General features: G+C 52.0%; 11 protein-coding genes across 11 annotated transcripts; 8 read left to right on the top strand and 3 right to left on the bottom strand.

Annotated features, from left to right (window-relative positions):
* Positions 1-8: 8 nt before the first annotated feature.
* On the top strand, positions 9-5,626 carry J4E83_009502 (uncharacterized protein; the record flags this gene model as incomplete). Its single annotated transcript, XM_049336387.1, has 6 exons — positions 9-15; positions 75-1,584; positions 1,736-2,129; positions 2,194-5,095; positions 5,149-5,256; positions 5,307-5,626. 6 exons carry the CDS (start codon positions 9-11, stop codon positions 5,624-5,626), a joined length of 5,241 nt encoding a protein of 1,746 aa, XP_049184486.1.
* Positions 5,627-6,580: 954 nt separating this feature from the next.
* On the top strand, positions 6,581-7,330 carry J4E83_009501 (uncharacterized protein; the record flags this gene model as incomplete). Its single annotated transcript, XM_049336386.1, has 1 exon — positions 6,581-7,330. The coding sequence occupies one exon, from the start codon at positions 6,581-6,583 to the stop codon at positions 7,328-7,330; it is 750 nt and encodes a 249-aa protein (XP_049184485.1).
* Positions 7,331-7,600: 270 nt separating this feature from the next.
* J4E83_009500 (uncharacterized protein) lies at positions 7,601-8,477 on the top strand (the record flags this gene model as incomplete). Its single annotated transcript, XM_049336385.1, has 2 exons — positions 7,601-7,905; positions 7,985-8,477. 2 exons carry the CDS (start codon positions 7,601-7,603, stop codon positions 8,475-8,477), a joined length of 798 nt encoding a protein of 265 aa, XP_049184484.1.
* Positions 8,478-11,435: 2,958 nt separating this feature from the next.
* On the bottom strand, positions 11,436-11,921 carry J4E83_009499 (uncharacterized protein; the record flags this gene model as incomplete). The annotated part of the gene is made up of 2 exons (XM_049336384.1): positions 11,436-11,513; positions 11,745-11,921. 2 exons carry the CDS (start codon positions 11,919-11,921, stop codon positions 11,436-11,438), a joined length of 255 nt encoding a protein of 84 aa, XP_049184483.1.
* Positions 11,922-13,975: 2,054 nt separating this feature from the next.
* Positions 13,976-14,992, bottom strand: J4E83_009498 (uncharacterized protein; the record flags this gene model as incomplete). Its single annotated transcript, XM_049336383.1, has 5 exons — positions 13,976-14,197; positions 14,261-14,351; positions 14,408-14,747; positions 14,809-14,892; positions 14,941-14,992. 5 exons carry the CDS (start codon positions 14,990-14,992, stop codon positions 13,976-13,978), a joined length of 789 nt encoding a protein of 262 aa, XP_049184482.1.
* A 1,405-nt stretch (positions 14,993-16,397) lies between these two features.
* Positions 16,398-17,779, top strand: J4E83_009497 (uncharacterized protein; the record flags this gene model as incomplete). The annotated part of the gene is made up of 2 exons (XM_049336382.1): positions 16,398-16,759; positions 16,822-17,779. The coding sequence occupies 2 exons, from the start codon at positions 16,398-16,400 to the stop codon at positions 17,777-17,779; spliced, it is 1,320 nt and encodes a 439-aa protein (XP_049184481.1).
* A 164-nt stretch (positions 17,780-17,943) lies between these two features.
* On the bottom strand, positions 17,944-18,600 carry J4E83_009496 (uncharacterized protein; the record flags this gene model as incomplete). Its single annotated transcript, XM_049336381.1, has 2 exons — positions 17,944-18,467; positions 18,552-18,600. The coding sequence occupies 2 exons, from the start codon at positions 18,598-18,600 to the stop codon at positions 17,944-17,946; spliced, it is 573 nt and encodes a 190-aa protein (XP_049184480.1).
* Positions 18,601-19,144: 544 nt separating this feature from the next.
* Positions 19,145-20,044, top strand: J4E83_009495 (uncharacterized protein; the record flags this gene model as incomplete). Its single annotated transcript, XM_049336380.1, has 1 exon — positions 19,145-20,044. The coding sequence occupies one exon, from the start codon at positions 19,145-19,147 to the stop codon at positions 20,042-20,044; it is 900 nt and encodes a 299-aa protein (XP_049184479.1).
* A 552-nt stretch (positions 20,045-20,596) lies between these two features.
* Positions 20,597-22,724, top strand: J4E83_009494 (uncharacterized protein; the record flags this gene model as incomplete). The annotated part of the gene is made up of 2 exons (XM_049336379.1): positions 20,597-22,050; positions 22,199-22,724. 2 exons carry the CDS (start codon positions 20,597-20,599, stop codon positions 22,722-22,724), a joined length of 1,980 nt encoding a protein of 659 aa, XP_049184478.1.
* An 837-nt stretch (positions 22,725-23,561) lies between these two features.
* RPL44 (40s ribosomal protein L44e) lies at positions 23,562-24,052 on the top strand (the record flags this gene model as incomplete). The annotated part of the gene is made up of 4 exons (XM_049336378.1): positions 23,562-23,658; positions 23,711-23,811; positions 23,862-23,927; positions 23,978-24,052. The coding sequence occupies 4 exons, from the start codon at positions 23,562-23,564 to the stop codon at positions 24,050-24,052; spliced, it is 339 nt and encodes a 112-aa protein (XP_049184477.1).
* A 439-nt stretch (positions 24,053-24,491) lies between these two features.
* On the top strand, positions 24,492-25,648 carry J4E83_009492 (uncharacterized protein; the record flags this gene model as incomplete). The annotated part of the gene is made up of 3 exons (XM_049336377.1): positions 24,492-24,687; positions 24,755-25,422; positions 25,484-25,648. The coding sequence occupies 3 exons, from the start codon at positions 24,492-24,494 to the stop codon at positions 25,646-25,648; spliced, it is 1,029 nt and encodes a 342-aa protein (XP_049184476.1).
* Positions 25,649-25,763: the final 115 nt, after the last annotated feature.

Below are 25,763 nucleotides of genomic sequence, written 5' to 3'. Positions count from 1 at the left end.
TAGCCAGTATGTACAGTGATCTTAGACAATCATGTTCCCCTATACCAGCTACTAACTTACATCCCCCTGTCTAGTCAGCGAGGCGGACGTAACGACGGAATTTCACCAGAGATTGCGCCATTACCTCAGGAACAGTGGAGTTTGGGCGGTGTTACGGACCTACCTTGATCTACCGGAATGGCTCTTAAACACGAACGGAAAGAGTCCGCAACAGAAGGACATGGAGCCTACTAAGGATCTGACTCGACGGGCATCATCTCCTGCCGTTCACTGCGGATCAGCTGGACATACTGCCGAGGCTTGGCTACGAAGCGGAGGTGCTTCGAAATCTTCCAGATTCATGAATGTCTTCATAGATGTTCTACGACTCCTGGCAATGCACAAGCTCTGCACATGGAGTTTGGAAGATGTTCAGTATGCCGATCCCGAAAGCGCTGAGCTGATTCATCACATCGTGCAAGCCAAAATTCCGCTTGTTCTTATGCTCACGTACAGCGACGAAGAGACCCTACCCCGAGAACTCACCCCACTACTGCGTCACGCTACCAGAGTACAACTTCTTCCTTTTGTAGAGGCCCAGACGGCCGACTACGTGGCTGAGACGCTCCACCGGGACCATCAGTATATCCTTCCTCTAGTAGCGGTAATTCAGGAGAAGTCTCGAGGCAACCTCTTCTATATACGCGAGATACTAGACACTTGCTATCGGAAACGCTGTGTGTACTACGAGTGGCGGGAGAACACCTGGGTTTTCGACCTAGACAAAGTCTTCGCCGTTTTCGAGAGTCCAGAGTATGGGTCATCTGTTACGACTGACTTTATAACAAAGCGGTTGACAGAATTACCATCTTCCAGTAGGAAGCTCTTGGCATGGGCATCCCTCCTGGGCGGCACTTTCTCGTTCGAACTTCTGAAGAAGCTCCTTCAGCCTACCAATAAGCCCGCAGCTCATGGGAGGCTACCACTTTTCGAGAGAGACGAGTCTGCCGTCACAGCTCTTGATGCAGCATTGAAAGCCTACGTACTCATGCCTGCTGAACAAGATGCTCGATTCAGATTCAGTCACGATCGGTACCTTACAGCGGCTGTGAACTCCCTCGACAAGGAATGGGATACACAGTTGATGCACTTCACCATTGCCAAGATGATAACATCCGGCGAGGAGTATAACGACGACTCAACGTCAGGTTCCAAGGCGTTGTACATGCAGAGTCGCCACATCTGTCTCGCTGCAGAACTGATCAAGACCAAGGAAACAGTGCGAGCTCCATTCCGCGATATGCTGTATCAAGCTGGAGAAACTGCATGCGAGTCGGGCGCGCGATCAACTGGCATCTACTATTTCGCGCACAGCCTCATGCTTCTGCAAGACGATCCATGGAACGACAATATGCCGGACGTATCCTACCAAGAGACGTTGCAACTCTTTGTGCGCTCGGCAGAATGCTATTGGCACCAGGGCATGTTCGATGAGGCTCTTAGCTTGATCCGGACGACCTTCCAGCATGCCCGCGATCCCTGCGATATGGCTAGTTCGTTCATTCTACAGTCTAGGGTGTTCGCTATTCGCGGCGACAGTTTCGGGTAAGTAATGTTCCACATCCCTTCCGTGCATGCGCCTGGAGCAGGTTTCACTCTTGCAAGATAGCATGACCTTTGGAACTTGCATGTGTACCTGTCGCCTTTCATCACTGCAACTATCGCGACAGTCAGCTAACGACATCACCATCTATAGTGCGTTCCAGGCTCTCAAAGACTGTTTGTCTTTGCTCAATTCCCCTATTCCTCCGACAACATGGGAGGCGTGCGATGCTCAGTTTCAGCAGATATATGGCACGCTTCAGAACATCGATAAGGAAGAACTGCTCAAGCGGCGTCCGTCTCCTGATGACCGTGTCCTGATGACTATTGGGCCTGTCTTCATCGAACTCCTTAGTGCGGCGTTCTGGTCGAACAGCCTGCTTTTCTATCAGGCGACGCTGAAGCTTATCACCGTCCATCTCGAAAAGGGTACCATGTCACAGGTTGCCCTTGCATACGTGCATCTGGGCACTGTTGCGGGCGGTCGTTTCGGAATGACGAATTTCGCAGTCGACATGGGTGCGATTGCAAAGCGAATATTTCAGATGGTAAGTTCTGGCTATACGAAGTGCACGTGAGATATATGCTGACTTCATACCTCTACCTCTGCAGTTTCCTGAAGACTACTACACCCTGGGACGAGGTCAAACTTTGCAGCCAATGTTCCTGGGTCACTTGGAAGCGCCTGTAGGCGATCTGATACCGAGCTTAGAAGCAGCCTTGCAGGCTTCACTAACTGCTGGCGATCGCATCCTCACACTTCTGAATCTTGGTGTACAGGCTCACTTCAGGGTCATGGCTTCATACGACGTCGCAGAATTGGAAGCATGGATTGAGGAAACACCGCTCGATATGCGAAACTGGCAGAAAGACATGCGTGGAGGAGTTTTTCTCATGGCTGCTCGTCAATATGCAAGAGCGCTCCAGGGAAAGACTGACTCAAGCAACGCTCTTTCCCTCCTCTCGGATGACGATCACAATGAGGTCGAGTACATTGAGTTCCTCGAAAATACGGCCAGCAATCCCAAGCGTCCCAAGTCTATCTATCTTGCAACCAAACTTCCGTTGTTGGTACTCTATGGTCATCATTCGGATGCAGTGGCTCTTGGGGAGATGCTACTTCCAATGCTGAGCAGTCTCTGGTCAGAAAGACTCAATTACTCGGTTCGATACTACTTATCGTTGGCATACATGGCTGTCCTCCGAGAGAAGCCCGCTCATAGCCGGAGAGACGAGATGGTAAAACATGTTCATGAGACCCTCAAATTGCTCGAGACATGTTGCACCACCACTGATGTCAACTACCGGGGCTGGATACATCTTCTCACTGCCGTCCTCGGGGATGTTAATGCCGATCCGCAATCCGCGCTGGAGAATTATGAGGCAGCCATGGAGCATAGCGAACGTTACGAGTTTGCATTGGACGAAGCGTTTGCTCTCGAGCTCTACACTGGATGGTTGGTAGACAAGAAGGCCTACAGGGCGGCCCGACATTCTTTGAAAGACTGCATCTCGGTATATCGGAGGATGTCAGCATATGGAAAAGCAAATCACTTCGCGAGTCGGTATGAGTGGCTAGTGCGTAGCGGCGCCTCGCTCACGACAGTAGACCAAGCTGTACAAACCTCCCTCGTAGACACGGGTAACACGGCCTTCAGGCTGGAGCAAAATGATCATGATCAATTCCTAGGCTCGGAGACTGCCGTCGATCGAACACAGAACTGGATTGTCCCGGAAACACGGCGCCAAGAGTCTGCTCCAGCTCTACACAACGGTCTCTCGGCTGTAGGTCTGGACATGCTAGACCTATCTTCAATCTTGGAATCGAGTCAAGTCTTGTCTAGCGAGCTCGTCGTCGATAAACTGATGGCAAAGATGAGTACCATTTTGCTCGAATCTACGGGCGGTACCTTGTGCGGCATAGTGATTGAAGACTCACAAATCGAATGGTCGATCGCATGCGTTGCCACCAACGAGCCTGACAACGACAGTGGGGTCTCTTCCGGCGTCACATCCTTCCCTGCCAGTCAACCTTTAGATACTGTGGACGATGTTGTTGCGCGGCAAGTGACGCTCTACACACTCCGCTTCCGAGAGATAGTCTTCGTCCAGAACCTACTAGAAGACGACCGCTTCTCCAACGTTTCTGACGCCTACCTTCAACGAAATCCCGAGGGGAAAGCAGTCATCTGCATCCCGATTCTGCACAGCGATCACCTTCTTGGTTCAATATATGTCGAGGGCCCGCCGAATTCGTTCACTGAACGTAACACTCAGGTTCTCCGATTACTGGTCAACCAAATCTCCATCTCCCTGGCCAATGCACTGCTTTTCAAAGAGGTGGAAAGAGTATCCGCAAGCAACGAAGCAATGCTTGAGATGCAGAAACGCGCTTTGTCACAGGCGCGGGCCGCAGAGATCAAGGCGAAAGAGGCGGAAGCCATAGCTGTGCGTAACATGAAGCTCAAGGAAGAAGCCGCCAAGGCAAAGAGTCTGTTCCTTGCCAACGTCTCGCACGAGTTGCGAACTCCCTTGAACGGCGTGATTGGCATGTCTGAGCTGTTGAAAGCTTCACCGCTGAACTCAGAACAATCCGGATACGCCGATTCGATTCGAGTCTGCGCCGATACATTGCTCTCGATCATAAACGACCTATTGGACTATTCCAAGCTCGAAGCTGGCAAGATGAACGTCTTGGAGATGCCGATTTCGTTGAACGAAACGATTACTGAAGTCGTCCGCGCTCTGGCCTACACGAATGCCGAAAGAGGCCTCAAAACCATTGAGCAATTGTATCTGGATCCAGAGATGCTCGTCATGGGCGACCCTGTCCGACTGCACCAGATTCTGATGAACTTGTTATCCAACAGCTACAAATTCACGCCACGTGGATCTGTCACTGTCCGCGCTGTTCTTGACCAAGAGACAGATGACTGGGCAGATATAACTTGCAGCGTTATAGATACTGGCATCGGTATCCCAGACGAACAGAAACAGAAATTGTTCCTCCCTTTCTCGCAGATAGAGTCAAGCTCCGCTAGGAGTTACGGTGGCACTGGCCTTGGTCTGAGTATTTGCAAAGCCCTCATAGAGAACGTTATGCACGGTACAGTACGTCTCGACAGCCAGCCAGGCCAAGGTACAACGGTCACGTTTTCGTTACGGTTCAAGAAAGTGCCGAAAGCGCAAGCAGGAAGTCAGCAGCAAAGGGCACGAGAGCCAGACCCTATGGCTAGGTTCTCAAGCCAGGAAAACAATGGTCATGAGCAATTGTCGGGTTCCTGCATCGATCTTTCCACGATACCCAGACGAGAACTACGGGTCTGCATCGCGGAAGACAACTTGATTAATCAGCGCATCGCAATCAGCTTCGTGCAAAAGCTTGGCTTCAAATGCGACGCTTATCTCGACGGATACAAGACTATCGACGCTCTTGAGCGTGCTTCGGAGAATGGGCGCCCCTTCCATCTTATTCTCATGGATGTGCAAATGCCGCATTGCGATGGCTACGAAGGTAAGGATTGCTATTCGCGCCTTGGCTAGCACATGAATACTGACCATGTATAGCTACGAAACTGATCCGCAAGCATCCCAATCCCGAGATTCGAAATGTACTCATCATTGCCATGACCGCTTCCGCTATCCAAGGAGACCGCGAGAAGTGCCTGGAATCCGGTAAGTTCTGGCAGCTTAATCTAGGTTTGAAACATGTGCTGACCTAGTAGGCATGAACAATTACCTCGCGAAACCGGTTCGCGCGCAGACGCTCAAAGCGCTACTGGACTCATACCTGAACAAGAACAAGGAGGTGGAGGAAATCCCCAATCTTGCGATCGAGGCGAAGAAGTTGGTCAAACAAGCATTGAACGAAGCCGAAGCGCTGCCTGATGTCACGAGTGGACACAAGGATCTCGAGAAAGACGTGCAGAATGGAAATGCTGCAGAAGACGGGAAGAAGCTTGAAAGGCCGTCCAGCGTTCGTATGAGCACCACCCAACACATATTACCCAACGGCAAGACGGAGACTGTACCGCCTTCCGAGTAAACCGCATTTTCTTGGCCAATTTAAGGATTGACGGTTGGATGTTTTGCTGCTTTTCGAGTTCCCGTTCGCGTTGTTAGAGGCCGGTCGTTCTTGCATTGCATGGCGTTTCGCTCACTGAAGGAAATCATTGGGGACTTCCTTCATGTTCCAGGTACATCGTAGCATCCTCGCCGGCAGCGCTGGATGACCGAATATTCGGTGTAGTGCGCGTGAATACATACCCGTTCGTTCTGTTCATCGTGTCGACTCAGCCTTCTTCCTGCCAAAGCTTCACCGTGCGGGGTTGCAATACGATGCAATGACGGCCCAGCACGCACACTCTCAGAACAGACATTTCGACGCGTAAGCTCGCAGCACGAGCAACCTCACGGCATCACTGTGCTCGCCGGATCATCGGCCAAAGCACGACTTGGCGTCAGCGCCCTAGCCAGCGTGTCGCCGTCCCCACTTTAATTAACGCCGAAAAATGCCGCGCACCCTGCGGCGCAGTGACTGAACCACGAAGTGGCTCATGAAGTGGCTCAACAAAGCGGTGGCACAGTCGCTGCCAATAGATCGTCACTAGAGTCAGCGTCCCGCGACACAACTTTTACATCTTATACAACACCGGTGGTGAGGATGAGTCTGCCCTCGCAGATCTGCATGTCAGAAAAGGGCTTGCGTCACCCCCTTCCCCCTTCTCGGCTAACGGGATGTGCGTCAATTGGGCGTGGGCGTCTGGGTTAGCCGGCATCCACGGTTGAGTTTGTTGGCAGAGGGTTGAGTCTGTGGCCTTTCTTCCTGGTTTCTGGTTTTTCTCTTTCATGGGTTTCACCTCTTTCACCATACGTATGCTCTAGGAACTGAATATTCACAACGATACGCTTGATCTCACCTCTATTGTTCTATTTAGACTAATCCTTATCTTGACTACTCCACGAAAAGACAACTGGGTTGAATATGGACACGGACACCATGACACGACCATCTCTAGAATCCAAGCGGCATCACACCTTCGGCCTCCATCGCAGCAGAAGCCACCTGTCCAGCAAACCATCCTCTCCACACCTCTTCGAAGGCACCGACGCTGTACTCCAAAAACGCAAAGTCGCTCTCCAAAAAGTCATAGATACGCACCACGCTCTCGAACTGAAATACGGCCACGTCGCAACACCAACGAGTACCACCAGCGAACGACCGACTTCATCATCTTCCTCGATCTCCTACGACCCTTTCACAACAGACTTCGGCGACCTATCTATACCCGACGCTGAAGTGCGCACTTTCCGCTACCTGCTTTACAGATGGGACCACGACAGCTACACGCTCGACCCGGAATTTGACAAGGCGATTGAAAGACGAAGAGAGAGCTTCGAAGAAGCGGCGATAAAGCATTTCATCAGCCGAGTCGCGCTGTGGGATGCCAGTGGGCAGGAGCAACAGACCCAGTCACGAAGCGTGTTCTCAATTTTTGGCAGGCGAAGGAGATCGCGGGCGAAGAGCGATGCGAGTAGGATGCTGGGAATTGCGGAGACGGCGAACGAGGATCCTGGCTTAGACGCGTTGAAGGAGGTTACTACGAGAGAGGGGCTGGCGCAACTACTATCGACGTTATTGGCAAAGGATGATGCGCCAGCAATCGCGAGATTGAGAGAGGAGTGCAAGCAGGCGATACATGAGTGGTATCAGGTGAAGATCATTACAGATGGGTCGAGTGACAGTTGAGAGGTGTTTGTTCATTATTTGGTTGGATTCCGTAAATGCTATGGCTATCATATGTTCAGATACACTACATCGGTAATCAATCATGGCTTTCGGGTTAGAGAAACGTAAATTTGTGCAGATGCGACGAAGTTCAGTGTTCTTGTGCTTGCTGTACCCCAGTGATGTCATCAGCACTATCCGCATAGTTCCGCTTCCGATCGGAACCAGTCCCGTCGCCCATCTCAAGCTGTTGTGAAACGAACTCACAAACACGGCTACATTCCATCCAACATGCCTTTCCTCCACGTCGGCTACAAACGCTTTCACTACACCGACTTGAAACCACAAGATGGCAAGACACGCGAAACACTCATCTTCATGCACGGGCTGGGCTCTTCGCAGAATTACTATCAGCCAGTAACTCAGAGCTTGGTCGCGAACGGATTCCGCTGCATTACCTTCGACAACACAGGGGCTGGTCGATCGACGTACACATTTGTCGAGCAGAGTATTGAGACGCTAGGAGAAGATGTGATTGGAATTCTGGAGGCGCTGAACGTCGACAAGGCTGTGTTCGTTGGGCACAGCATGGGAGGGTACGTCAGCAACGTCTCGGGCAGAAAGAAGCCTTGGAAGACGCGACTGCAGCGAACACGACAACTGACACGTCTCTAGCATCGTCGGCGCACACCTTGCGGCTGAGCGAAGTGACCGCATTATAGCAGCTATTCTGATCGGCCCTGTATATCCCAACCCTGAGGCAGGCCCCCGCTTTCACGAACGGATAGAAACCGTTGCAAAAGACGGTATGCAACCCATGGCCGACAGCATCCCACATGCTGCAGTCGGGAAGAAAGCGTCTCCACTGGTCAAAGCGATGATCCGCGAGTTATTGCTATCGCAGGATCCAGCGGGTTATATTTCCAACTGTCGAGTCATTATCAATGCAAAGCCGCCTCAGTACAGCAAGATCAGCGTGCCCGTACTCATTCTCGCTGGTGAGGAGGACAGGAGCGCACCGCTTGAAGGATGCAAGACGATGTTTGAAGAGATTGGTAGCAGCGAGAAGAAGTTGGAGGTTATGGAGGGAGTCGGGCATTGGCACTGTCTTGAGGCTTTTGACGAGGTTGCGAAATTGATTGAGGGGTTTTACCACGAGATACAATAGGCAATCCGTACAGGTTATTTCCGAACGACCCGCGGAACGGGGCACGCACTCACGGAACTGTAGGGTAGTGGAGAAGCTCTGCGTTCGTTTCATCGCACAGGCCCTCTTACCTGCGAGTCAAAAGGGAGGAATGGTACCTGCCAAGTCATACCGCCTTTCTGTGATGCCTCGCACTGAGTTCGCAGTGTGCGCATTGTGCCTGCGTAGTGGAGTGAAAGAGGGGTTCGTGAGGATACCACGTGCGAGCCGATCTTCCAGACGACCCTTGCGATGACTAGCTTAGCGACAGAAAAGCTGCAATGCAGACTCATCTCCGCGTGCGAGTAGGACGCAATTGGTGGTGTTGTGCTGCCGCATGACATAGCCATTGGCGGCGTCCCTGGCCCGATCAGCTGCATCATCTGCATTGGATGTGGCCTTGGCGCATGGGTTCCACCCTCCAAAGAGCGTTTGCAGCGGATAACTGTAAGCAGTAAGGCAGCGGGCCGCGCACCCACAAGACATATATGTGGGAGTAAAGACTTTTCCAGTCTCTAATTCGTGTCAAAGGGCTGTGGTAGGAGTGATGTATTTTAAGGTGGTGGTTCAGGGTTCTGCGCCGGTACCCGCCGCAGCGGTTTGGTGTAATCTTCCCTGACGCCCCTCTCAGCAATGCCCACGACGCCATGCGCAGCGCTTCATTTGGCATCCTTTACTTTTCAGGCTCGACATTTCCGCGTGCGCTTGCCTGAGTCGAGCGTGGGTCATCTTGGCCCGATGTCGCTGGCCTGTCGTTCTTTGATTTGATTCGGTCCTTCCCGCCGTCCGTGCTGCACTCCCAAGGTTGTGCCGGATCGACTTGTCGGTAGACGAGGCTGCCACTCGCGTCTATTCGACATGGCCTCGCGCCCTCCTTCCCTTATCACGAGCCAACCCGAAGTGATCAGCATCCGAAGCTGTGTGTGTGGCCTCTCACGCGCTACCACATCATCGCTGGCATGTGAAAGCCGACGACATCATACTTGAATGTTTCGTCCTCTGCCCCCCATGTGCGACTCTGATTGTGACATATTTAGTGCATCTGTCATGCTCCGTCTCGAACGCACGGAAGCTAGCGAAATCCTTCTCCAGTTTAATCGCGCCGCTAGTCTTTTCACGCGCCTAGTCTATTCAGGCCCCGGAAATCGAGTCCTGGGAGGCGGTGAACTCCCAACCCTTTTCGTAGAGGTGCCCACGCGCTCGGCTCAAACTCGTCAAGAGATCGTGCATGCCGTGCGTCTCGCTGCATGCTGGCAGGGTCTGGGCCAACCAACGGCCAAGATCGACATTTGGGACGTTTTGATCTCTTCTTTATATACTAGGCTCTAGTTTCCCTCCTACTGACCGCGGTTGATTCAATAGTCCTCCAGGCGGGTCCCGCGGTTCGTCACTTGACTGACCCAACAATTACTGGCGTCACATAGCCCGCCTGTGATTCCAGATTTCATTCTCTTATACCGCTTGTGTGTGCCGTTCGCGCGAGTAATCCAAATCTGTGTGTTTCGGTATTGGCACTGGCTGCTGGTATGGGCTTTTACCCCTTGAGCACAGAACCTTCCTATTCCGATACTGATATCCGACCTAGACGAGTACCGAAATTATTCACCACTAAGACAATATTACCGATTCAATATCCTTTAAGACACCTCACATCTACGTCACTCCCCGTTTTCGATCTTTGATAGATCGGCGATGAATCGAATTGATAGTGTTGCGGGTTCCTATCTCCCTAAGATACCCAGCCAAGAACCACTGTGCAACAACAATACCATCCGGCATAGCAAACATCGCAGAAATAAAGTCGAATCGATCGCTCCTCTCCAGGTTGCAGACATGGAGCCACGACGACCAGTATCAGAGCAGCGCTCACGACCATTACGACAACAGTCAACCACATCATCAGAAAACTCGAACAGCAGATCAAAGAGCCGTGGCCATGGTTCAAAGCCCTCATCGCGACGCACTTCCTGTACTATTGTGGACCCATCCAGGCCTGCGCGCCACTACCGAGTGAAGAGTTTCCAAACACCACCCGCCACCACAACCAGCCAAGATGTCGACGACGTTCTCGCTCTGCACTTTCGCAGCTGCAGCATCTTCTCCAATCCATCCTATCAGTCAAATTCCGGTCTTCCAAGCCCGGCAATGTCTCACGGTGACGCATTCGGGTTTCCCAGCGCAGCGACGCGTTTCAGCTCAGACAGTCTACGCGTAGTGGAAGAAACATCGATGCCCCGCCAAAGCGAAGACACAATCGACGCAGAAAAGACCAACACAACCATGCACTGGACATCGCCATGCACGCGAAAACGCGAGTACGAAAGAATCGACAAAGCCAACAGCGGTCTACGAGGTTTCTTCCGCAAAGTAACACCGCGATGTGTTTCCGGCCCGCAAGAGAAGTTCTACGAGAAAGATCAGTCGGATGCTGGATCTGTGCGCCGCTATCGCATGGACGATTTGGATGACGCGCATATGAATGAGAAGGACAGTGCGCGGCCGCGGACGAGCCCTACACCCAGGCCGAATTCAAGACCTGGCGTGAAGAAGCGGTGGACGTGCTTCTAGATGTGAAAAGCAGAGAAAGAGAGAGAGAACAAGAGTGACATTACGCAGCAACGATTTTGGCATATTTTCGCGCAGCATTGAGAACAGGCGTTTGCTATATCACGATACCCACGGCATGTTTGTTTTTGCGAGCTTATTGCTTTTGAATCAGAGAGAACGCATTATACCAATACGTCCATAGAGTTAGAAGTTTGTCGTAATTTATAGTTTTGCATTGATCTCGTGGTAGTCTTGCTGGTGTGGTGAATGAACATGCAACAGGCGGTGAGCATTGCGTCATGGCATCGCATTTCTTCATGGATCGGGTATTTGATGCGCGATATGCAACGTAGGTGAATTGAGTAGTGATCATTGGTATAATTAAATGTGTATCTATAACTTGGACTCCTCCTTGACTGTGCCAATCTTGAGCTTAGGTGCGTACTTCTTCAATACGCTCTCGTTGTGGTACTGTGTCTTGGTCAGCAAATCCAAACTTCATGTGCGATAAGGCGCTTTCGATGATCAGATCAAGGGTCCAGTGTGCCATGATTCCGCTGGTACCGAGCACCGAGTACCATCAGCGCGGCGGTACCAAGACCAAGCTCGCAACAGCAAATCCAGCCCTGGAAGACCGCGCGTAACGAATCGTCCCAGGAACTCCTTCCCTCCCGCCTTCCATATGTATTGGCTATAACGTACCTTCCAGAACTGCTTGCTAGCATCCTTTCCACCGACTCTCTTCAGGATCTTAGCGCCACCTGGGTGCTCGTCCACGAACGAATCCATCTTGTATACATCGTTGTCGACTATTATGTACAGTCCCTTCTCGACTGTGTTGTGCTCGGCGACTTGCTTGGTGGTGAGGGACTCGGACATGGTGGGCTTATGGACGCGTTTCGGCGGCGGCGGCGCGACGGCAACGGAGGAGAGGTTCGTCGGCGTTTGGAATGCGAGAGAAGGTCGCGACGGTCGCGTTTAGTTAGGGACTTTCGGAGGATTTGTCGGTGAAGGACTGGTGAGTATGGCTATGGTGATGCGATAGAAGTGATCACGGGCGGAGTCTGGGGTTGATCTAGTAATAGCTCGGGTTGCGGCTCGGTCGTGGAATGCTATAATGTGGAGGTATGCCGAGGTTGATGAATCGCGCTAAAGCTGCGCGTGGTAAGCTGGGTTGCGGAGATCGCGATTGGTGCTGACACGTCATTCCTCTCTCTCTTATCGACCATCCATCTTCCAAAGCCGTTGTGTCCTCCTAGACCTGGAAATCATGGGTAGACATCGCGGCGGCGGTGAGCCTCGCAGGTAGTATCCATGGATTTCGCAAACTCTATCGCAACATGCTGCACCGTCCGTCAAAGCAGCGAGTGCCTCAAGCTGAATTAGCACACGTCATGTTTTGAAGAAGGTTCTATTGCGCTTCGTCTGAAGGCGCAGTTTCTTCCTGCTCAACCTTGGTACTGATCGGGCCAATACCAGTGGAATTGTATACTCGACACCATTCATTCGATCTCTGCGCTTAGTCGCTTGGTCTACCACTACAATAACATGCGATTAAAGGGGTACAGCGAATCACAGCGTATGAAGAGCAAAGCCGCAGAGTATGCTTCCTCTCAATTGCTCAGATGCAAAATGGGGACTAGGCAGAGACTGTGTCCGGAGTGAGGATTTTTCATGCGCTTCTGCCTCTCTGAAGCTACCAGTCTAATTCATTCCACATCACCTACCACTTACCTCTCCAAATAGCTTGTGCATCTCTCCAAACACGCGACAAATCGACTGCACTATCGTCCAAGTACTGTATTCCTCAGTCATACGATACCATGTCAACGAAGCGTACTGAAGCCCCTGTGCGGAACGCAGGGGTAGATTCACGCCTTCTTCGGCTACCCGGCGAGCTTCGCAACAAGATCTTCGAATACGCACTCACCATCGATGAAGGAATCTATTATCGCGAGGACAGAATGGGTGTGGGTTGGTTGTGCCTCCATCCTCAAACATTTGAAGAACACGTAGAAAGACTTAGCGAAATCCCCGCACCAGTAGGTCGTGTTCAAGAGTCGGATGATGAAGCTCCCATGAGGAAGCGACGAAAAATTTCAGAGACGAATCTGACTACCAACAAGCCAGTGTCAGATACCAAGAAGACGATACACCAAGGGCCGGTCAGAGTGAATGGACATGTGGTCGCCAACCAGCTCCAGTTTGTCAACAAAAAGCTTCGAAACGAGACCAAAGCGTTGGTCATTCGCCACAACGATATACACATCCGGGGTCCGCCGAACAACCTCACCAAATTCTTCAATAGCGTCGTGGGAAAGAGAAGACTATGGATCCAAAAGATCCACCAGAAAGTCACAGATTACCGCTTTGAGGATCTATATGGCCTCCAAATCGACGCAGAAATGCATCCCCGCTTTCTGATAGAGTGTCATAGCAGGAGCACTGAAGGCTGGGCGGAATTTTATTCTCTCGCTACTCGTGCAGCAAGTGGGACGCCGAACATTGTCTTCAGTTGGTAGTACCAAGAGCGCTTTTGTACGGGCAGATTGCCAAGATCATCAGAATGGACCCGCTACTAGCATGAGCTAGGCTGTTCTTCTAAGATTAAGATTTGGACAAGGTTGTGGTTCGGCCTCTTCGCGAAGATGGCATTGAACGAAAGGAGCTGATGCCAGGTTTGCGAGATAGGGTCGAAGACTTGCTACCTATGGCTAAAGACTGGTTTGAGAAGGGGTATTAGAGCCACGGAGATTGGACAGCATGCTTGCAGCATACAAAGGCGGATGGAGGGACCGACAGCGCAGTGTTTTGGGTTTAATAGCTCACGGACTACAATGATACGATTTAAGCTCTACAATGCTACGTTCTAAATGCAAATTGCTACAGTATGTGCACGCGCTTCGACTCTACAGTCACCCCGTGAAGTGCATCTATGCCGAAGGGCTAGCAACCGACGTTGTGAGCGGGCCGCTCTCAATGTAAGTCCCAGAGAAGAACCAGTCTTCGGCACCCGTTCCATCGTTACCCTGGCGGGGCAAGCGAAGGACACCAAGATGCCAGTCAGCGCCGTTGGAGGAAGTGCTGGCGGAGAAAGGTCCAGCAGTCTTGGTGAGCGTGCTGTTCCCGGTGGAGTGCCAGAAAGTGACTTGGTTCTAGAGATTGGTGTACAAAGTCAGTGGATGCTTCATGTCAGTTTGTATGGGAATGCGACTTACGGAGGAGAAGTTGATCTCATAAGCGACGTTATGCCACTCGTCGGCCTTGAGCTCGACCTTCCACTTGCTTTGGCCACCCACCATCCATTGCCTGCATTAGAGTTAGCATGAAACCTGGAGTGGGTTGATACGTGTGCGTCAACTCACAGGTTGGTGTTGCTAGTGCCAGACTCTCCGTTGACCCAACCGTATTTCAGTTCCGTGAAATGGCTCTCGAAGAAACAGATCTGGTGTTCGTTCGTCGCACTTGGGACGTTGGTTGTAGACCTCTTGATCGAGAAATGGTAGTAGACTGTGCCTTGGTTGATAGCAGCCTTGGTCTGGGGGATGAGCTCTGTCCTCCACATGTCGCTGTTCCACTTCGCTGTGTTATCGATTGTGATCTTGGCACCTTGCTTGCTGCCAGTGTCTCCGGAGTTCTTGTAGTTCGGTGAGAGGTTTACGTATTTGGTGGTAGCACCTGAGCCGTGGATATAGTACTGGTAGTCTGAAAGAGAAAGAAGCGAACGTCAGCTGTGTTCGCTGTGTAGCTTGACTGCAGCACTTACTGCCCACTTGATTTGCCCATGACCATTTGTCCAGATCAGAGGAAGAGGTCATGTCGTTGAAGCGACCATCCCACAGAATTGTGCCTTTCTCTAGTCAATAACATGTAACATGCGATACGTGAGCTGACGAACCTGCGGACACGGCGCTCACGAGCGCGTTGATGATAGCTGCCTTTCCGAACATGTTGACGACTGAAAGTGAAAGGATCCTTGTTTGGAGAGACTGTGACAACTGGCAGTTGAGATACCGACAGCTGAGCTGCTCATGACGCTATATAAAGACCGCCTCAAGCAATGCTTAAAGTATCTCGACCCGAATCTGGAGGCGAGGCGTCCATTCCGTGCTTAGAGCGCTGCACATCAATATCGGGGAAAAGGCACATGTCCGGCATTCTACATTGAGTATGTGCTTAATGTGCGCTGCGTGACCACTGTTCTCAATCAATCTATATGTTTTCGCCGCCTTTTCACATATAGTTGTGGACCTAGTAACGGCCAAACGGTCCGGGACACATTGCGCCTTGTCTCAGCCAGACGCGGAAATGGCGACCCGGTTTTCGTCACCGCGTCCGCGGCACATGGTTCGATGCCGGCGAGTTAAGTCCACACAGGTACGAGATGATGGCGGGCTTGTTAATGGAGGAAGGCCGATCTGGCAGGGTGTCGAGATTAAGCTACATTAAGCCGAGGCCTACCCCACAACTAGTGCGAGCTAGAAAGCTTCGAATGGCGAGTCTGTCAGCAATTTCGCATGGTGACATGAACTCAAGGTCTGTCGCTACGTGCAACTGTTTCTTGAGATATGTGAATGGATGCCTTTGGCATGACATTGGTTGCGGCGCGGGCGCACTTGCCGTGCCGCATCTTCCGAGATCTACCAAGGGGACCGAGAAGAAGAACGCCAACGCCTCGATGCCTATCGCCGCAAGAAGTCTCGCAAGAAGAGGCTGTCAACCACACCGAAATAGCTTTCCAGTCTTTCGGATCTCTCACCCATATTCAGTTCCAAGGCTTTCCTACTAGTAGCTAGTGAGTAACATATGACGACTGGTCCGGATGACCTAGCAGCTGTAGACGTCGCATGGAGTGATTCAATCTAGTACCAGACTTCAACCAAGTTGAGAGGCTCGAGAAAGTACTGCGCGGCGATAGCTGCAAGAAGAACCGCAGCAGCTGCGATCCAGGTGTAAGCGGAGATGCGGCTTCCCGCTTGGGGAGAGGACGCTAAGGAAGTGGCGTGGTCTTTTCGAAGTTGATTTTCCGAGCTGCGCCTATGAGGGCTGGATGGAACGCGAGTCATGTCACCAGCCTTAGGCACTTCGATTCATCGCTGGAGAATCAACGAGACTTTACCTGGCGTTTGAAAAGCATTTCAGAGTTGTTTGCAGCGCGAAGGGCTCCCTTTCATAACACCGCGGTTGGTACTAGCCGCTCAGGGATTAGTGTCTGTTAGTCTCATGCCGTCGTGCACACGGTGGCCTCTTACACCCCACATGGACTGAGGCACAGCAAAGACTGCGCTACGATGGATGTCGTTCCCAATCGCGCCATGAGCTTCCGCCCTCGCTGTCTCATATTAACTGCTGATCATGAATGTCGAAAGATGCATCGCGCTACACAACGAAATACTGCGCCACGGTTGGGTCAGCTCAGGTCGCAGTCCAGAGTCTCTCGAAGCCACCTGCAAGACATGGTTCGACACTTTTGGCGATGATGCCGAGGCTGTTCGTCCCCAGCTTTCGCCTGATCTTGTTCGTTTTCTCCAAGAAGCTCGACTTATTGGTTATTCTGAAAGTGTAGTCGATCTATCCTTCTTCTACTGGCTACAAAATCTCGCTTCGCCAAACTTCATGTTTGAGCAAGCGGAAGATTGGTCAGACGATGGAGAAGATGGCAATCTTTTGGTTCTCTACGAGATGAACAACTTCTCGGGTCACTGGTGCGGACTGGTGTAAGTTGAATCAGACAGCCGCATACTGTCTTGGTCCGGAATGTACTAATCTTGTCGTACAGATATGATCAAGAAGCGAACCTCTGTATCTTGAGCCCAAGCATCCATGACGCAGATGAGGTCTTTGAACAGAAAGTGTGGTACCCATTGGAAACCGCTCTGGAGTTCTGGCTGGGCCAGATTCGGAAAGGGAAGATCGTTGCTGCGCCCAAAGCTATACACGAAAAATCTGGCAATGAGCGCTACGACCCTTGGGAGTTTATCCCGTACAGCAAATCCATGCTGGAAGAGAATGTGGAGGCTTTCAATCGTCTAGTAGAAACTATCGAAACTCGGATGCCTTCCACAGCCGAGCACGCAGAAGCTGAACAAGTTGTACATGGGCTGGTCGAAGAGAGCATACTTCAAAGCATGAGTCTTCCCCACAACTTCACCTACGATTTCCTCCGACAGGCACGACGCCCACGCTTCCGAAACATAGCCCCAGGTCTCGAAGTAACTACCTCCATATTCTCCGATCAGCCATTCGGTTCTTATCTCTCGTCTACCTCCGACCGGCCTCCTATCCTTCTATTTCGCTTCAATCCCAACACTGTCACTGGCGAAGAAATAGACAATCCATTCCCTGGATTCGACCGTATTAAAACTCATACTGCGGGTCTATACCTTCTCCCACATTGGGAGACGACAGCCGAGGACGAATGTAGGTTGATTTTACCTTTTGGTATTGGAGCAAATGGTTATGCAAGGAGGACTGATGGCAGCAAGTTTGGGGAAAGGGAGAATGGTGAAGACAGCCATGTAGATTTGTATCGTCCTGGATATCAGCCGCTTGAGGAGCCGCATGATCATAGTCTTGTCGATGTGTTGAAGAGCTGGACGGGTATGGTGGAGAGAGGCGATTGGCAAATTGATGAGAATGGAGTTGCAGGTGGAATGGATGTATGGAGAGAGGCGGATAGCAAGGAGAAATGGGCCGCGTATGTGATTCCGAGGGCTGTACAGGGGGTAGAGAGGTAGATAGCTATGGTGAAGTATGAGAGCTTTTAGAGGGAGGGCAACTAAAGCAACACGAAGCTACAATCGCGCCCCGGAACTTTTTACCCTGCAAGCCTCAAGTAATAAACGCCTACGAGATAGCAAGCTGTAGAGGGAAACGGAGGTTTATACTATTCGGAAAAGCCTCATTGGTTACCCATTTCTACTTGAGAAGGCTCTCGAGGTAGCGTCGCACCATTCTCAATTTTTTTTTCTTCGTTCTCTACTCGATATCCCGGACCTTCCCAGCAACCAGGATTCCACCATGCATCTTCCCAAAGATCTATAGCATGCTGCCAGATGATCTCGAGACGCTGTCCCTGAGACGATGCGCTCTTGCTAATGTCATCCAAATAGCCCCTGTCGAATTTAACCTGAGACGCCTTACAAACTCTCGGCCCTCGCAAGATCTCGGTGTCTTGTCCATCTTGTGCAGGCTTCGGACGCCCAAGCTTAATCTTGAAGCTGTTGTACTTGAAGTCCAAGCCCGCAGTCTCCGAGTAAAGTTGCCTGTTCACATACTTGAGCATGTTGAACTCAACGTAGCGCTTGACAGGAGACGGTGTTCCGAGTGCACCGAGATTTTCCGAGTGCCGCACAACCTGCCGGGGTGCTTCCGGCGAGTGAAGGTAGAGCGGACTTGGTGAAGTGAGCACAAGCTCGTATATTTCTGGAATAGCATAGTTAGCGCATGACCAGTGCACCATTCAACGTCGACGTAGGATCGATAAATCACTCCAGAGCTCCGACTTACTGTTTCGTAATTCACCTGGGAGTTTGAGCAGAGGCGATTCCGTGGACATGTTATTAAATTCGTCTGCTTGTCTGCTTGTACCGTAATTCTGCTGGGTAAACTAGAGTAACGTCTTCGAGTCGAAATTAAGTACCGGGCGCAGACTTTTGTAGAGAATGGGTGGGTTTAGATTCTGCTTGGAGAGGAGAGGAGCACTCGGGGGTTGGAAGTGGGATGCTTTAAAGGCATGAGCCACTAGAGACTCTAGGTGAAAAAGGTCACTGCATTCAACTCATCCACAATACTATCGAGTGAGTACTCTCTCGTAAATTGAAACGCTCTGGATCGCGCTTTGCCTCTGTTGAAGTGGTTGGCCTCACGTTGACAACACTGTTGGGTCAGATCGTATCGATCGCGAGTTTCACTCACGAGCGTTCACCATCTGTAACCCTCTACTACATATACAAGAGCTTCCTCCCTTCTACATAACAACCACATCACAACTCTTCTTGATCTACAAATACTCACGAATCCACCAATCACTCAACCCCTACCAACGTAATCTGCTCCCCAAATCTTCTACCAACGCGGAAAGCATGCCAATTAGGTCGAACATGTTTTCAGATTTCATCTGGTCGTTTATGTCGAAACCGGAAGCTGTAAAACCAGCGACCAAGAGCCGCCTCTTCCTTCTTCCTCCCGAGCTCCGGAACGTTATCTACGAATACGTCCTAACCACACCAGACGCAACGCTAAAGTACACGACAAACGACACCTCCGGCCACAAACAGCTCAATCAGCTACAGTATGTCAATAAACAGCTACACCAGGAGTGCGCACACCTTGAGTTGAAGTTCAATACTACCATCACGATCTCTACCCGGGCCGAAGGCAAGACCACTGCCACCGAACAATTCTTTGCGCTTCTCGCATCACTTCCAGAAGAGAAACACAAATGGCTCCGAACTGTGGCTCTGCAAAATACCGACGCTGATGTGAACGAGTACTTGACGCAAAGGAATAATCCAGGCAAAAAGGTCCTCACACAGATCGACAACCAAGCCAACATGTGTCGACTAGCGAAACTGTGCAGACAGATGCCATATATTACCGTGGAACACAAATGGTCAATGTTCAGCGCCAAAGTGCTGAAGACAGCCTCTAATGGACCTGTCGAACCTCTCATGGTAATCGCACTTGGGGTTGCCTTATCAGAGCATCTCTTGGGTGACTCAAGGACCGAACTCTGGCCTATGGAACCGAACACCAGACCAGTCATAGAAAAAGGGGTGGAGATCGTACGAGGATGGAACATGTTTGATATAAAGGGCGGGATGTCGCAACCATTACATGAGAGTTTACGGGCGGATAATTTGCACTTCTTCCCCATGGAAGATATCCTAGAATCGGAAGAAGTCCCCGTACGCACAGGAACTCACTTCAACAATAAAGGGGAAGATCTTGCGCCGATATGGAGAGCGGCGATAAGGAAGTGGGTAGCGGAGGGACTATAAGGGATTTTTTTTGCTAGATCATGTCTACTTTGTAGACGAAATAACCCACGAGAAGACGCAGGTGGATGGGCAGTTACGTGCATTCATATACCTCATCCATGTAATTCGCATCGGTGATGCTGTCCTTTGAGGGTGACGAGTGTAAACTCGCGATAGGTGTGTCTTCATAGCTGTTGATGTAGCCTCCACACGGTCTTATTTTTGTAGTAACATTCGACTTATTCGCATACGTAGGAGGTTAGGCGACTGGTTCATGATTCGTCGTTCATAATTCTCTTTGTTTCATCGGTACCTGTGATGTTTGTCGTGTGCAAGTGGATGAAAGAGGTGAATGAGATCAAAGCAGCCGCGGCCAGCGCACGGGCCCGCAGTTGCCTCGGTGACATCACAAACAAGCTGCGCAGACTTTCCCAAGTCTGCCTATCGCCCATCACAGCGACCACACGAGCCAACCCACGCCTGTCTCACGTCCGCCCTACAACTGTCTCAGTCGCCGGCCCCGCTCAACCGTAAACTTAATTCCGCGACAAAAAAGGACTCCACCACATCGACATGGCTGACGCGCGCGGAGAGTACTGGTACTATGAAGATGGCGTCGACCCCAGCAAGATAACGGTCCCGGAACTGAGGAGCATCCTGCTGCGACATGGCGTTACGTATCCGTCCTCGGCAAAGAAGCCCGCTCTGGTTGGCATGTTCGTCGACCTGGTCCTCCCTCAGAAGTCCAAAGTCCAGCGGATGCAGGCACACACGAAGCGATCGACGCGGGGCATCGTAGACGTCCCCTCCAGTTCAGCCAGTACGGTTGAGACAGACGACGCCGAGGACGAAACACTTATTGCGCCTACGCCTGCGAAGACGCGACGCACAACCCGACGAACCACGCGCGAGCCAACAGAGGAGGCAGAGGTGCCGGCACCACGCGCCAAGACACCCGCGCGCGCTGTCCCTGCCAAACACAGCAGAGCGCTTGAGCCCGAGGTGGATGAGAGGCCTGCAGCTAGGCGTACACGCAAGAGTGTCACTCCCGCGCCTAAAGAGCCCACGCCTGAGCCGGAAGCGTGGCATCGCAACGATGCTGCCAGCCCCTTCACCCAGGAAAACCCGTTCCAAAGCGGCAGCTCTCCTGCGGTCCCAGATACCACATCGCGCGACCGGCGTAGGAGAACTACTGGATTTGGTCAGCAGGAGCGGCGCAAGAGCGATGCGCACCGCCGGAGGACAGTCCAACCCAAGGCTGAACAACTGGACGAGGGCATCATGGTACCTACACGTGGAACGTTCGATGTGGCGGACCCACGTACACAGCATCAGGAAGACGATCTTGCAGATGCCGGCGAGGAGTTCACTCCAGAAGAGCAACTTGAACTAGTGCGCGAGCGTGCAAAGGCTGGCGAGGTCGACATTCTGCCTCCACGCAGACGGAGGCAAAAGGGCAAAGCCACTGGTACGATCAAAGCAATGGCCGGAACTCTGCTCCTCACAGCATCAGCCGCTTTCGCTGGCGTCTGGCGACAGGAAAAGATCGATGTTGGCTTTTGTGGCATCGGACGAGATGCTACTGGACTTGGTGGTATGGAGCTACCGAGCTGGGCAGACCAGCTCCTCCCGCAGTGTGAGCCCTGCCCACCACACGCGCAGTGTTTCCGCGGGTTGACTCTGAGGTGCGATCCCGATTTCATTATGAAGGACCATCCGCTGTCACTCGGTGGCCTGGTTCCTCTCCCTCCGACGTGTGAGCCAGACAGCGAGAAGACGCGGAAGGTGAATGGTATCGCGAACAAGGCAGTGGAGATTCTGCGACAACGCAAAGCCCAGTATGAGTGTGGGGAACCAGATGCGGCAGGGAATCCAGTGGAAAGCCCTGAAGTCAGCGAAGGAGATCTGAAGCAGCAGATGGCTTCTCAAAAGAGCAAGAGCTTGACAGACCAGGAGTTCAGTGAGCTGTTCGACAGAGCCTTTCCTGAACTGACTATGCGAGAGGAGATAGTCGAAAGCACCGATGGGTAAGTACCTCCTTTCCAGTTCTCCAACCACTTGTGCAACATTTCTGACGTGGAATTGTACTAATCAGTTACTCTTCCTTGGAAACAGAACAACAGGCGGACGACGTCTCGCATCCACCTCCCTCGCCAAGCTCTCCCTCTCCTGCAGCGTCCGAAGATCCCTCCGAGAATCCTTTGAACGACATCTTCTCCAAATTGTAACGATGCTCATTCTGATTGCCACTGGATCGTACGGAAAGTACGCATACACCAGTAACCGAGCAATGGAAGTTCGCGCGAAGCAACTCGCAAGCGACGCATACGATAGACTCCAGGACCAGGCCGCGTTGAGCTACTATGACCCTGGCGCGGAGAAGGGTATCAGTATGACACAACTGCGAGATGACGTCTTGAGGACTGAGTTCAACGCATCTCGCCGACAGAAGTTATGGACAAGGGTGCAGGCGAAGGTCGAAAAGAACAGCAACATCCGTGCAGGTGTCCGAACCACCGCGAGCGGCGACGTTGCTCGCATGTGGGAATGGGTCGGCCCTGTGAAGCGCATCGACGACGGACGGAGCCCTGAGAAGCGCGAGAGTGGCAGGTTCAGTCTTGGCATGGGTAGCAGCCCACTCTCCGCATCCAAGGATACGAAGGAGGTCCAGAAGTGGGAGGAGGGACATCCGATTTACTAGTCGTTACGCTCGCAGCTTTCATTTGTTTCCCATCGCGGGTTTATGGGTCAAGGATGATATATGATTAGGGATCTGCACTTTATTTGGCACGCATGATACCACAATTCAATTCTTACTTCGACTGCACTTCATCGTTTCAACACACTCAATGACTAGTGAATATGTTTGGGGATGGTCTGGTGCGTGCCCTCGTCATCTTGGCTGTGGCTGGTGAGTGGCGCAGGTCTCGGCTTACTAACCTAGCCGAAGCCCACACAACGCTAGCAATATCGGCCCAGCGCGGCCACAACACCTCCAGCAACACCGCCAACTTTTCGCTCATACTAACCACAGAGCAAAATCCGTCAAAATGGTGAGTGACATTCTTGTTGCCAGAGACATTGCGAAGGACCACGACCGGTGCGACGAGCGAACGAATCCACGAATCTTCGATGACGATGGCGAGGCGAATCCTCCGACCCCGCGACATTCAACACGATGATACCCCATTAGAAGACCGAGATGTGGCGGAAGACACTTGATGCTGAGAGGGTTGGGATTGTACAACGTCTCTTACAGAGGGCTGCTGGTGCGAAGGGACATGTGAGGACCTTGGCGTTGAAGAGGCGGCGACTCAACACGTACTCCATCACGGGCCCTTGGTATCGCGCCGCATCTGAACCCAGCTGTCGGGCGCAGTGTAGATGCTGGCATTTGATGGTGGCAACATCTCACCAGGATGATCTCAATCGCGACCTCCGCATCACCGCACATCCCTCGCCATCGCTTACGTCGGTCGCTCGCTTCGCATTCGTCGCCAGTACAGGAAATTGGGAATTTCAAAAGCATTGAGCCTGAATGCTGACTGTGACTTCCCAGGTCAACGTTCCCAAGACCCGCCGAACCTACTGCAAGGGCAAGAAGTGCATGAAGCACACCCAGCACAAGGTCACCCGTTAGTGATCCGCGTCCACACACTCGCATACCCGTATACTGAGACTGTGTAGAATACAAGGCAGGAAAGGCCTCTCTGTTCGCGCAGGGTAAGCGTCGTTATGACCGCAAGCAATCCGGTTACGGAGGTCAGACCAAGCCCGTCTTCCACAAGGTACGATCGCACGCATTCGAGCTCAAAAGATGAGTACTAACACCATGCAGAAAGCGAAGACCACCAAGAAGGTCGTTCTCCGTCTAGAGTGCACACAGTGCAAGACCAAGGCACAGGTAGGCTCCGCTCACATTCTTCCACCTCGCAATCGCTAACATACTCGTAGCTCGCCCTCAAGCGATGCAAGCACTTCGAGCTCGGTGGTGACAAGAAGACCAAGGGTGCCGCTCTCGTCTTCTAAGCGTGTACCTTCTTTCTCTCTCTTTTGCTGGGCTCTCGGCGTAGTCTTCGGGCGGATGGAATGGACGGCTCTACCTTCGACTCAAGCAATGCATCAATCATCAGTGCGATAAGAATGAAGGCGTGTGAGGCGGAAGATCTGGCGACAAAAGGTCACCAGCCACGAATTTACGGACTGTAACCTACATATGCATCAAATGGAGCTCGATTGAAGGGACCGCAAAACATTTCCACTTAACGCAGGTAGTGACAGCGTGATCGGTGCCAAGTGATGGCTTCTGGATGCAGCAGGTACAGCCGCGCGGATCGTTACTGACGGAGTCATTCCTAAGTAGGGGCTACCCCTCCACCCCACTAACGCGTCGCGCCCTATCTTGTCGATTGGGTTAGACGCAACTTCTCGTGTGAGTCTCCATCATCCTCTGGATTGCCCTCACACAATGGCTGATACTAAGAAAAGTGTCCTCATTGTTGGCGGCGGCGCAGTTGGTGCAATTGCAGCCGTCAACCTCGAATTCGGAGGTCTCGCAACAGTAACCGTTGTGCTACGGTCCAACTACAACGTCGTCAAAGACAAAGGATACACAATCGAGAGCTGCGATCATGGAAGATTGGATGAATGGAGACCGAGCGTTGGTATGTTGCAAACCTTATCAGCGATTCACCTGCCGATCCGCAACTGCAAAAAGCTAACACACCAAAGTCCGCAACACCATCCCCAACCTCGTCGAAGAAGACCTCCCACCATACGACTACGTCGTCCTCTGCACCAAAAACATCGCCGACGTCTCCCCCACCGCCGTCGACCTGATCACGCCAGCCCTGCCCAAAAACAGCAACAAAACCACTCTAATCCTCCTGCAAAATGGCCTCAACATCGAAAAGCCGTTCTTGCGCCCGCATCCCAACATCCCCATTCTCTCCGCTATCTCCATGATCGGCAGCGCGGAACCCGCACCTGGCCACATTGTCCAAGACGAAGGCGATAAGCTGCTTATCGGCGCTTTTCCCACTTCCAACATCAATCCAGCTGTGCCGGAGCGTCGGGCGGAGGAGTTCGTGGAGTTGTATGGGAAAGGAGGGAAGACGGATTGTCAGTACTCGCCTAATGTTTTGCATGACAGATGGAAGAAGCTGGTGTTTAACGCTTGTCTGAACCCGATTTGCGCGATCACGGGACTGGATGATGGGCGGCTGAGACTTGCTGATGGGGCGTTGGATGGACTTGTTAGACCGGCTATGCGGGAGATTGTTGCGGCTGCGAAGGCGGTTTGTGGTGTGGAGTTGGCGGAGGATGTGGTTGAGGCCACTATTCATCTTGATCCGTTGGAGAGCTATTTGAAGCCGAGTATGCAGCAGGATGTGGAGAAGGTGAGTTTAGTTCCTGACTCCAGTGGTTCACGTGGGAAGAACGAGGTGCTAACGTTGATAGGGCAACTTTATCGAGTTTGAGAATCTGCTGGGTGAGCCGTTGAGAGCGGGTAAGGAGGCTGGGGTTGCTATGCCGACGTTGGAGGTGCTGTATCAGCTTGCGAAGGCGATTCAGTGGCGGATGAAGGAGACTAGGGGACTCGTTGAGGTACCGAAGAAGAAGTAGCGCGGTTGAGCTGGCATGGCAGCTCTTGGTCTTGTACATGGTGTTATCAGCTACATGATGTTATCAGCTACATGGTGTTATCAGCTACATGGTGTTATCAGCTACACATCCACTG

This window comes from Alternaria metachromatica (genome assembly GCF_023757995.1).
Source record: "Alternaria metachromatica strain BMP 0045 chromosome Unknown scaffold_33, whole genome shotgun sequence".
Taxonomy (NCBI): domain Eukaryota; kingdom Fungi; phylum Ascomycota; class Dothideomycetes; order Pleosporales; family Pleosporaceae; genus Alternaria; species Alternaria metachromatica.
This window is presented reverse-complemented; position numbering and strand designations above follow the sequence as displayed.